General features: G+C 37.7%; 1 protein-coding gene across 1 annotated transcript; it reads left to right on the top strand.

The window, feature by feature from the left end:
• Nucleotides 1–1939: 1939 nt before the first annotated feature.
• On the top strand, nt 1940–11589 carry PRICKLE1 (prickle planar cell polarity protein 1). Its single transcript, XM_026063009.1, has 7 exons — nt 1940–2404; nt 4680–4793; nt 5630–5767; nt 6272–6475; nt 7041–7227; nt 7366–8229; nt 9328–11589. The coding sequence occupies exons 1-7, from the start codon at nt 2273–2275 to the stop codon at nt 10182–10184; spliced, it is 2496 nt and encodes an 831-aa protein (XP_025918794.1). The 5' UTR covers nt 1940–2272; the 3' UTR covers nt 10185–11589.
• Nucleotides 11590–12479: the final 890 nt, after the last annotated feature.

Here is a 12479-nt window from a genome sequence, read left to right as displayed (position 1 = left end):
AACACGCCTGGACGCAATCCTGTGCAACGTGCTCTAGGTGACCCTGCTTGAGCAGGGGGGTTGGACTAGATGATCTCCAGAGGTCCCTTCCAACCTCAGCGATTCTGTGATCTCTCATATGAGGAGAGGCTGAGAGAGCTGGGACTCTTCAGCCTGGAGAAGAGTGAGGGGGGTCTTATCAATGCTTTTAAAAATCTGAAGGGAGGTGTAAAGAGGATGGGGCCAGACTCTTTTCAGTGGTGCCCAGTGACAGGACGAGAGGCAACAGACACAAACTGAAACACAGGAAGGTCTATCTGAGCATAAGGAAAAGCTATTTTACTGTGAGGGTGGTTTAACACAGGCACAGATTGCCCAGAGAGATTGTGGAGTCTCCTTCTCTGGAGATATTCAAAAGCCATCTGGACATGGTCCTGTGCAACATGCTGTAGGTGACCCTGCTTGAGCAGGGGGGTTGGACTAGATGATCTCCAGAGGTCCCTTCCAACCTCAACCATTCTGTGATTCTGTGTAAAAAGCTGTTTTGCTAGCCTTCAGTTGTTCAACTAGAGTAAGATTTTAGAAATTTGCCTGACTTCTGTCAAGCTTTGTAGAAGTACACTGTTCTTAGAGGAGGTTGGCAGGTTTGCTTACTTCAGAGAAGAATAAAGAAATCTTTTACTACAGTGCAGCTATGCAGTGCAATGATAGTGCATTGGCATCTTAGCAGTAAATCAAAAATAGCACATATATTTTCAAACAAGTTTTGGAATAAAGTTAACAAAAATCTTAAGTTAAATTTTTGAGCACTAGCCCAGTGGAATAATTAAGTAATTCCATCTCTTTTTATTGGATGTGAGAATGTATAGATGTATTGAAAACACGGATAGATAGAATGTGTAATACTAAATATCGTCACTTCTGTGAGTTTTTGTTTGTTTGTTTACTTTGTGTGCCTATGGCCACTTTTCATTGAGCAGGTTTGGGTTACATGAGGAATGCCATACTGAATAAACAGCGTCTGGCACTAACCAGTACCTCATGCCTCTCCTGAGGGAGAAACTCCTGCTGTGTAACAAGCAGAATAGTTAGGTACTAGGTCTTAAACTTTTCTTCCAGCTGTGGTCTAGCAGTAACTTAGTTTTTCTAATATGGTGGTGATGAGACCTGTAATGTAATGTGAAATGAGCCAGAAGTTTTTTAGATTGCTCTCTCGTTTAGACCCAACAGCAAGCTTATATGTCAAGGTGATGAAAACTTTCTATGGCTGGCCTACAGCCCAAATCTAGCACATATAAAATGGCATCTATATTTAGATGAATAGGTGAAAGAATTGCCTGAAACAGGGAACATACAGCTCATTTGTAATGTACTGCTTATTTCTAACCCCAGGTGATCGGGATGTCAGTCGTGGCAAAATACATCCTCTTTGGTTTTGGTAGTGATGTGTATTTCACTGAAATTCCTATTCAGGATTTCCTAGGAACTTCTGATAGAATTAGTGAAAAATATTTAAGGTTTTTTTTTTCTTATTGCAGAGTGTTATAGATCTTGATGAGAACCTTCTTTGACAATTTTGGCTGAAAATGGTCCCACTGATACTAAACTTTGTAGACTTCATGAATCAAAGAAAGCATGTCCCTGTAGGGTTTTAAATTAACAGAACAATCATGATGTATTTTACAGAGCCTAATCTGACATAATTGGATTTCAGATACTTAACTGGACCAACGCCCTTCTGATCTGATACAGCTGAAGCAAAGTTCTCAGAAGAATCTAACAGACTTTCATTGCCCACTTTATGCCTACCTCGTTAAAAACAGGATGCTAATTGCACAACTGTCTTTCCCCAAGCATTTCTTTAGTTTTGGACAAGCAGTTTTCATGTCTTCTGTGTTACTAGATTGGTAACAACTTCAAAAAGAGTTCATGTAATTCATTTTATTAATATCTGCTCAACACGAGTCTTTCCTTAGCCTGCAATGTTTCAAAACAAGCAGAAGTGCAAAAGACAACAAGTATTAATATTGAAATATATGTTGGTTACTAAATGCAGTGGTGTGTGTCTAGTTTTCTTTTCCTTGTTTTTTTTTTTTTTTTGATTGTAGCAAGTTGTAACAATACTTCAATAACTTTGTATTCTGTGCAACATAAGGAATACTGAACTGTTGTAAGATTATTTACACTGATAGTCGCTGCATGTTCAAATTAATTAACGCTCTGGTAATCTCTTCCTCCAGATCAACTGCTTGATGAACTGCAGCTGAAATATTTAACGCTTCATACTTACGTTATGCCATTGGAGATGGAGCCCAAAGCAAACAGTCTTGCTTTTGGGTGTCAGCGAAGCTCAACATCTGATGATGATTCTGGCTGTGCCTTGGAAGAATATGCCTGGGTCCCACCGGGCCTTAGACCAGAGCAGGTACAAACTGTGGCTCTTTATTTTTAAAACAACCCTAATAAGAACTGTCTCAGTGAGTGATACCCTGCAGAAGGTCTTATGTATATTCTTATCTATACAAGTCTTATATATATTCTTAAAACTTTTAACATTTTGTATTGTTTCTTATTCCAGTAAGATGGTCTTAAGGGAGCTTAAAATCCTGGTCATTCAGGAATTTATATTTCAAAAAATGTTTTTTAGTCAAGATTTTTCAATAAATGTGTCACACAAGTATATATTCTAGAGTCAAAACAGCATAGAAAACGCTAACTTTCTCTTTGAAATAAGTTATTTGGTTAAATTAAAGCTCATGGCATACCTTGTGGCATTGTATTATTTGGTCAGTACTTTACTGGTTTTGTACAACCCTTTGCCTAAATAACTAGGGATTTGACATCCAAAAAATGTATGTTACTATAGCACACAGAAATGAAAGCATTCTGTCATTGTGACAATTGCTAACATATTTTACATTTGTTTAAATAGCTGTATGTCTGCTCTTTATTCATGCCAGGATTCCTCTTGCACATTCACTGGAGTTGACACTTGTGGCTTGAGGGTTGGTTGGGCTGTTCCCTTCTCCCTCTCCCCTTTCTTCTTTATCTGCTAGAACATAATGCTAATGGAAATGCAAGTTAAATTATCAATGAGAAAGTTGGCTCTGCATGATTGAAATGAAACTCCAATAATATTCCTTTAATGATCTTGCAATTGTACTGAAGCTGTGTATTTAATAATATCCAGAAGTCAAACTTCAGTGTTAAATGGATAGAGTGACTTTCTGTTAAAGGAGGGAGAGCAACTCTCATTCAGCTGGTCAGCTAATACAGTTCATAGTTATGAAGGCACAAAAGATGTATCCTTTTTGCTATGTAGAGTTTTTTTTTAATCATGAATAAAGTAACAAGTCAGCAGGAATAGCAAATAAATTGTTATTTTTAGTGAAATTATTTTTATCGCTTACTTTAGCATATATAAGAATCCTCATGAATCTGAGGTAAAAGCAAAACAGCAAGTTAACATTTAGCCAGAACAATTAAATAAATTCAGTAAAATATCCTCATATTCCAGCTACCGAAACTTTAATTAAAGATTCTTTTCTAGGAAGAATAGCTGTATTTTGAAAACAGTGTAATAAACTTGAGAAATGGGCATAAAGTGTCTTTAAAAGCTGCTTCTCGTTCTGCATGTTGTTAGCTTTTCCTGCAGCTTCTTGAAATACAATCAGTAGTAAGTGGGCTTACAGTAGACTTTTGATGTTTAAATTTTGGTTAAATGAAAGCCAAATAATGTTTTGTACAAGCTTTCCCATATAATTTTGATTGCTTCCTGAGTCAAGTGACTGATTACTGCCTCTTTTTCATCTATCTTGCACAGTAATAAGCTGTTGACCTAAACATTATTTAAATCTGGATGGCAAGTAATATTTTTGCCAATAGTCTGGTCTTATTTACAGCCTCAGGCCTTGTGACAAGCTGGAAACTGCATAGGAAAAACAATAAATCTGTAGCTGTTCCACAAAAATATTTTTTGCCATTGGGCTTTGTCATAGCATTCATTACAGTTTTCCTGTCATAATTCTCTTCTGAAAAAATGAGTGGAGATTGATCTGAAAATATTTTCAAGTAGGTTTAGAGTGTGTGTTCAGCCCATGAAAATTTCATAGTTAATTTGTGTCTGATTGAAATGTGGCTGGATCCAGCCTGCTCCCAAGGGAAGGGTGTTTCTGTCTTCCTACCAAAGCTCACATGGAAGCAATGAAAGCTGATGCTCGGGATGAACCTGATCAGCAGGAGACTACAAAACAGCTTTTGTCTCAGCAATGTGTAAAATGCACAGAGCAAATTAAATTTGTTTATATAGTGGCTGTTTTCTGGAAAGCTTCATGTCTTGCATGGTAAACTGCAGAAGGGAACTTGGAATTTCAACAGGCTTGTTGCCCAGCCCTAAAGGGGGTGGGAATAATGAGAACATTAAATTTGCATAATTTATGATACCCCTAATTGTCACTGCAAATTGCATTCCAGAAGAGCAATTCAGCAGCTGGGTGCTAGCTATATCAGAGGCAATTCAGGTTTGCCGAGTTAGTTCATCTGGGTCTCGTATTTTCAGCGCAAGTCCTGTCACGAGTCTAATGTAGCATATCCTTTTTCTTTTGTAAGTAAGACTTGGGATAAAGCAGTAGCTGAAGGATGCTTACAGTGTTTGGGTGATATGTGTCTCTTGATCTGAATTCTACATACCTCCTGTTCAGGTACAGCTGTACTTTGCCTGTTTGCCAGAGGACAAGGTCCCTTACATTAACAGCCCTGGAGAGAAACACAGAATTAAACAACTTCTGTATCAGTTGCCACCCCACGATAATGAGGTGAATATGGAACTTACAGATGAACGGTCACGATTTGGGTCTTGCTTGCTTCTTTTGCACAGAGAATTACCTACCTGTGTATTTATGACAAGCCAAAAATATTGCTTGTAGTGGCATCTAACCTATAAAACAGCATGGTGTGTACACCGAATCCATTGTTTAGCTTGCGTTTCACTTGTGTTCAGATAAGAGCTGTCTGGAAGGACACTGCCTCTTCTTGTTAGGAAGGTTGGTGTCAGTGCAATAAACTTCACACAAGTTGGTTTTATAGTGTTTGCAGCCACCCACCAATTACCAGGAACCTAAAATTCCTGGAATTTCATTGTAGTGCACAAAAAGGATGCTTTGTGATAGTAAAAGCTTTGCATCTCAGATATGCAGTGTAATTTGGGGTAGAAGTGGAAATAACAAACAAGCCCTTTGTGTGTGTGGGGGGGTGTCAGTACTTAAGATCTTGTGTATACTGCCATACTTAGTTTAATTGTGGGCATCTAACCATAAATCTAAATGACTCTGTTATGGCTGTATTTGATTTAGCTTCATTCAATTGTTTTAGGATAGCAACGGTTTTTGGTTTGGCTTTTTAAAATACTATTTTCTGCCTAGACTGCTTCTTCATTTGGTATCTTTTTTTTTTCCTGTAAGGCAAAATCTCTCTCTATACTAGGCTTGTATTGTGCCATATTAACTAGAAGTAAAGACTGTAGAGAAGACATGTTGGAAAAGTTTAATAATGATTGCCAGCATGCCTGATGTCTTGCATATGTGCACTTAGTTAATAAGATTTTTAAATAATATATTAATATCTAAAATAAGTTCTGTGTTTTTTGTGGAAGGTGAGATACTGTCAGTCTTTAAGTGAAGAAGAAAAGAAGGAGCTGCAGATGTTTAGTTCTCAGCGCAAAAAGGAGGCACTTGGGAGAGGCACTATTAAACTACTCTCAAGAGCAGTGATGCATGCAGTTTGTGAACAGGTAATATATTACTAGTGCCACAAGCGAACTAGCGGGATGAATAATTTAAAACCTCAATATCTTGATATTAAATGTAGGCTTATCTCTGTCTATGCCTGAGCTCTGAAAAAAAAAATTAGAATATTCTTAAAACTGCACATAAATATGATGAAGGTAGTGCTTGCTTAAACAAAACACAACTTTTGATACTAGAAAGGTACTGGATATTTGATATATTTCCTACTCCAAAAAACTGCTGTTGACTCATATTAAAACAAATACACATGAAAAACAGGCATACCTGTACAATTATTTCTATGTATAAAATAAACTTCTAATCATAAAAGTTTTGTTGATGTACAGAATTTGTCTATCCCAAGATTGAGAATATTTTTTTCCCCTTTTGGCAAAATTTTGGAATAATAACTGCATACTAGGTTTGGTGTTTTGAACTTAGCTTAAGTGTGTGTCCGAGGCCAGTTGTCTGGGATGGGAGGTGTGTTCACTTTCTGGTTTTGTTCCTAGTGTGGTACAAAAGTAAATGGCGGTGAAGTTGCAGTCTTTGCCTCGAGAGCTGGGCCTGGTGTGTGCTGGCATCCGTCGTGTTTTGTATGCTTCACATGTAATGAGCTTCTCGTTGACCTAATCTACTTCTACCAAGATGGAAAAATTCACTGTGGCAGACACCATGCTGAACTACTTAAACCTCGATGTTCAGCCTGTGATGAGGTAAATAATTTACATTTTATGTCAATCCACAAATCTGTTATTGCTCAGTTAACAAACTGCATTGCTTGTTTGGGCAATTACTAGCTTCAAATGCATCCCTTTAAGCAACAAAGACTCTGTTGCATAGGTAGGTTTGAAAGCTGAGGGTTGCTTCATTTCTTGTAAAACCAGCAATATCGCAAGCAATGTGATGGTATTTAGAAAACACATACCTGTTTGTAGCTATAATTGAATCTTGTAGACTGAATTAGAAAAAGCATCTGTACAAACATTCCTGGATGCCTTCATAATAGCAACCTTTTCAATTGTTCAGGTTCTTATGTTCTCATTTATTTTTTTGCATTACAAAGTATGTTTTTTCTTAATTCTTTGTTGTTTAAAAAAAAAAAAAAGAGATTAGTGTGCCACAGAAGATTTTTGTTTCTATCTTTGTATCCACAATGCAGCTAAATAAAATCGAATTATTTGGTCTGTTAACTGTACAAACTGGATACTTTACTTGCTCTGAGTCCTAAGGTGAGGTTTTGGCCACTTAACTAAAAGCTTGCTTTTTATTTTTTTGAAGATCATTTTTGCTGATGAGTGTACAGAAGCTGAGGGTCGCCACTGGCACATGAAACACTTCTGTTGCCTTGAGTGTGAAACGATCCTGGGTGGACAGAGATACATCATGAAGGACGGGAGACCATTCTGCTGTAACTGTTTTGAATCTCTCTATGCAGAATACTGTGAGACCTGTGGGGAACACATTGGTAAATATGCCCTTTTTAAGTGTTAAACTTAAAAATTAAGTGAAAGCCAATTTATGAGCCAATTTCACATTTCAAGTGTTGGATTGTGCAAGTAATTTCTTTAGAGAACCTAAAGCATTGCTTTTTCTCCCTTTCTAGGTGTTGACCACGCTCAGATGACCTATGATGGACAGCACTGGCATGCCACAGAGACTTGCTTTTCCTGTGCTCAGTGCAAGACCTCTTTGCTTGGTTGCCCCTTCCTTCCAAAGCAAGGGCAGATTTATTGCTCAAAAACCTGCAGCTTGGGTGAGGATGTTCATGCCTCCGACTCTTCTGATTCTGCATTTCAGTCTGCTCGATCAAGAGACTCCAGGAGGAGTGTTCGTATGGGAAAAAGCAGCCGGTCGGCTGACCAGTGCCGCCAGTCTCTCCTTTTGTCACCAGCTCTCAATTACAAATTTCCTGGTCTTTCAAGCAACGCTGATGATACTCTTTCTCGTAAGCTGGATGACTTAAGCCTTTTGAGGCAAGGGGCAGGCTTTGTTAATGAAGACTTCTGGAAAGGAAGAGTAGAGCAAGAAATGCCTGAAGACCCTGAAGAATGGGCTGAACATGAAGACTACATGACTCAACTTCTTCTGAAGTTTGGTGATAAAAGCCTCTTCCAGCAGCCTGCTGAAGTAGACATTAGATCAAGTGAGCACTGGATTTCTGATAGCATAGTCAAGAGCAAGTTGGACTTGAAAAAAAATAATCCAAGCCTAGCAAGTAAAAAGTATCAGTCAGACATGTACTGGGCCCAGTCACAGGATGGCTTGGGTGACTCTGCATATGGCAGCCATCCAGGCCCCGCCAGCAGCAGAAAAATCCAGGAGTTAGACATGGAGCATGGGGCTGCAGGATACAAACATGACCAAACGCTGTGGTATGAAGGTTCACTGGAGTGTTTATCTGATCTGAAACAGCAAGAACAAAGTGTTCGAGACTCAATGGATTCTTTGGCTCTGTCTAACATAACAGGTATCAAGAAAAATCAAATGGTTTTGATAGAGAGGTCAACCAAAGCATAGATGTTGTAATATTTTGAATTAAGACTTCTTGTATTTGCAATTTTTAAAAAGCTTTAGTAGCAAGCAGTGTCTGTAAATGAAGCGATAGCTTTTATCAAGCACATATTCTTCTACAAGATAAAATTCTGCTATTTAAATTAAGACTGCACAACTCCTTCCTTTGCTTATAATGAACCCCCATAATGTTAAACAGAGTAAGAATGATCCTGCGCTATGTATTTGTTAGATATACAAACTACCACTTTGAGTAAATTAAGAATTGTTTATGCTGCTTAACAATTACATACATTAAGTACAAAAAGTTGCATTATATACTAGAATAATATTAAAGACGCTCTACAAAATGCTTCAGGTAATTTCCTGGTTTGCCTGTAAAAATATGCAGAAAATCTGAGAAGATGGTAACCTTCTAGCCTTAGGAAATGAGGTTTAGGAGATTAGCTTTGCCCATTGACTAAAAAGACACTGATAATCCACTTTTGCAAACCGCTTGTCAAACTTGATTGATTGAAATTAGCCAAAAGGATAAAAGTCAGATATGCAGTGTGTGTGTGTATTACTTAACCTCCCTTTCCCATTCCTCCACCAAAAAAGCAGCCCTGAGAGTTAGGTATGAGACCAATTTTAAAAGTTATCCTAATCTTCCATTCCTTTCCTTCTGTAATGTGAGTTACTGCAGCTACTTGCGTAGCTCAGAACCAGCCATATGCTGCAATAAACAAGGACCTACTGAAGGGAGCTAGGTTTAAACTCACTGAACTTCTTCCTGTCTTGATGTCCTAATGTTAGCTAGTTCTTTGGTTATCAGACTTAAATATTTTAAGTAAAAACCTTTTTCAGATATTATAAGGCCTCTTTGTAATTAAAAAAAACCAACAATGCTTGTTCTTCTGTGCAGCTAATCCATTGGAAATAGCTCTAAATCAGTAATAAGGCCTGCTTTAGTGAAAATGTTTTTAATATTTCAGTCTACATATTTCATTATAATACTTCTCTCTTTGATACTCCTCTCATTCTCATTTTCCTGCTCTCTCCACTCCCACCACAGGGGCTTCAATGGATGGAGAAGGCAAGCCACGGCCATCTCTCTATTCCTTGAAAACTTTCCAGGAACTAGAGGTGGAGGACTGTGAGAAAATGAGCAACATGGGAACTCTGAATTCTTCAATGCTCCACCGGAGCACAGAGTCCTTGAAGAGTCTGAGCTCAGAACTGTGTCAGGAAAAGGTGTTACCAGAGGAAAAGCCAGTACATATGCCTGTACTGAGAAGATCTAAATCCCAGTCAAGACCACAGCAAGTAAAGTTTTCAGATGATGTTATTGATAATGGAAGTTATGAGAATGTTGAAATTAGACAACCTCCAATGAGTGAAAGGACTCGTAGGCGTGTTTATCATTTTGAAGAGCGTGGAAGTCGGCCTCATCATCATCATCGTAGAAGATGTAGGAAATCTCGTTCAGATAATGCACTTAACTTGGCTGCAGAAAGATGTTCTCCAAAAGAGAGATTTCGTTTTTATTCTCCTCAGGATCATGAAAAACTTATTCAAAATAAAAGTTCACATGAGATTCAGGCATATATTCAAAATGCGGAGCTGTATGGACGGTATGCTCATACTACTTCTGATTTTGCAGTGCATAATCAAATGGTTGATAAATTTTTTGGATTATATGGTGATGAAGATGACTCTTGGTGTTCGACTTCATCCTCATCATCTGATTCTGAAGAGGAAGGATATTTTCTAGGACAGCCAATTCCACAGCCACGATCACTGAGATATCCATACTACACCGATGACCTTTCTGGTCCAACTACTGCATTATCTAGTTCTCAGTTTGGACAAAGGACAACCAAATCAAAGAAGAAGAGGGGACACAAAGGAAAAAATTGCATAATTTCTTAATTTGTTTTAACAGTTGGGAAGACCAATCAACTCTATAGCTACAGTTTGAACCACATCTTTTTATATTAATAATTGTAATTAGGCAAGTTGCTAAGGTTCTTAATGCTTTGCCAGTGTAAATGATAACTCCACGAGAGTTTACATTGTAAAAATAACATTCAGAAATGTCACTATGCCAAATAATGATCTGCTCAGATATTGCTAGGTTTATAATACTATGTTTCAGCTGTCAAAATACTGTTACTGCAGTTCTTGATACAGACATTTTGTAGACACTTACTTTGTGCTCGCTACTCACCTATGTTTAGTTAATCTGACAGAAGGGATTCAACAAACATCAATAAATAAAACTGTCCTATACTGTAGCTTTATCCATACAGGTGGTCTTTGACTTTCCTTTTCTCTCCATGAGAACAAAGGCTCTGCACTATGCCCCTTTTCCATTGATAAAGCTCACTCTTCCTCCTGGAGGCTTCTCTACAAAAACTGGAACTTGTTTTATTTAGGAAAATGCTGCTCTTCCAAAGAGTCCTCTATTAAGGAGGCAAAAATCAGATGTGACGGTTGAAATGCTTGAGGCCTTGATCTATTCTAAAGCAGCAGTAAATGACTTTTAATTTCCATGTTTTTCCTTTAAGAATTCTAACCCTGTGTAAGGACTTTGTTTTGCCTGCTAAAGGAAGATATTAATTCAGCTATTTTAGAATTGAACCAAGTTGAAGTTGATGGGTCTAAATCTAGTTGTAACTGCCACTGAACAGTGATGCTTTCTGTGTCCTCTCCTCCACCTCCCCCACCCCAAAGAGTAGAGTACAAATGCTGGAATCCTTTGCTCAGGCATGTAACGCCATTTAAGTCAATAAATCTACTTATGTAACAAATATTTTCATAAGGGCTTAAAGGATTAGGCTCCATATCTGTCTTTTGAAATGCATTATGCAGGTTTTAAAATGTATTAGCTGCAATTCTGAATTGAAAACATTGATATTTATAATGTCGTATTTCATAGCCTAAAGTGTATTCATAATTTAACAGTGCAAATACTAATGTACATATTGTACAGTTAAAATTTTAAAAGCTGAATATTTTTATATCCCTGAATTTGAAAAAGTTTGTTACACTATCGAGATAGATTTGTTAGGGGTTTAACAGCAGCATTATGGATGAAATATCACTTGTATTTTAGTCAGGGGTTTTAAGTTTAAAAATGTTAAAAAATGTTTAGTGTAAAACATCTTAATTTTGTCTACTAGGTATTAAAAGCTCTGTATGCATGGTGGGGCTATGTAAATACTCTCTAAACTATGGCCCTTTTAATCTTGCAAGTGTTATTTATGGGTCAAGCAAAATGTAAGCTATATAAATGTAAAAACCACACAAACATGGAATATACCAGTACAACAAAAATGCAACTCCTGCGGATGTGGTTTTGTTATTGTTCCCCTCCTTTCCCCAAAAGTGTGTCTGATTGTGGCCTGCTTAAAGGAAGACAGATGCTTGGTGCTTCTAGAATGCAAGTGGGGCAAAAAAACCTTTTTATAAAGTAGTAGGTAATTTCAAAAGTTGCCTTTAACTCATATGTGGAGCAGGAGATACTTTGTTACAATTAACTTAATGTTTTAAATAAAGGGCAGAAATGTTATTTGAGTGAATAGTGACATCTGCCAATAAAAATAGTAAATGCTAAAGCTTTTTAACCACTTCAAAGGTAATTAATGAAATAACATGTTTCTTACAAAAAAGTCTGGCAACCATGCTTGTAATTCTTGAGGATATGAAGTGTCTTGAAATATAAGCAGCTAGAAGTGAGGGATGGACACATGGATATTGCTCACACCAAAGAAAACTAATCAGTTGCTGTGGATAAATCAAGCTAGCAGTTACTTGCTTCTATTTCTCAGGGAAAAATAAGCAAAAGTTCCTTTACTCCCAGAGGTGGTATTCACTGCAGAAGTAGTTTTTCTAGTACAAACAAGTTTCATGCACATGAAAGCTGATCAAAGTAGTATTGTGCTACATAGTACAGGCCAACGGGTGGCCTGTGGGCTGTGGCTGGCTAGCTGCCGTGGTGGCTTAGGCAGCCCTTGCTTTCTTAGTAGTCTAATGCCTTTTGTGCATAAGAATATTACATCAGCCAGGCAGACAGCACTTACAAGCCTTTAGGTGAGATACTGACCTGTTAACACTTTCCCCAGGATGCTCAAATAGTGATTGGGACCAACCATTCTTACCTGCATTTCCAAATGTGGGTGACTGGGATCCTCAGGACTAGACTGCTCTGCTGCTACTGCCGTG

Source organism: Apteryx rowi, unplaced genomic scaffold (genome assembly GCF_003343035.1).
Source record: "Apteryx rowi isolate R43461 unplaced genomic scaffold, aptRow1 scaffold_198, whole genome shotgun sequence".
NCBI lineage: Eukaryota > Metazoa > Chordata > Aves > Apterygiformes > Apterygidae > Apteryx > Apteryx rowi.
This window is presented reverse-complemented; position numbering and strand designations above follow the sequence as displayed.

What these genes read in the sequence shown, in the direction of transcription:
- PRICKLE1 (XM_026063009.1), top strand. Translation starts at nt 2,273, where the DNA reads ATGCCATTGGAGATGGAGCCCAAAGCAAACAGTCTTGCTTTTGGGTGT. An exon ending in GACCTGTGGGGAACACATTG is followed by an intron (nt 7,228 to 7,365) that starts GTAAATATGCCC and finishes CTCCCTTTCTAG; the next exon opens with GTGTTGACCACGCTCAGATG. An exon ending in GGCTCTGTCTAACATAACAG is followed by an intron (nt 8,230 to 9,327) that starts GTATCAAGAAAA and finishes CTCCCACCACAG; the next exon opens with GGGCTTCAATGGATGGAGAA.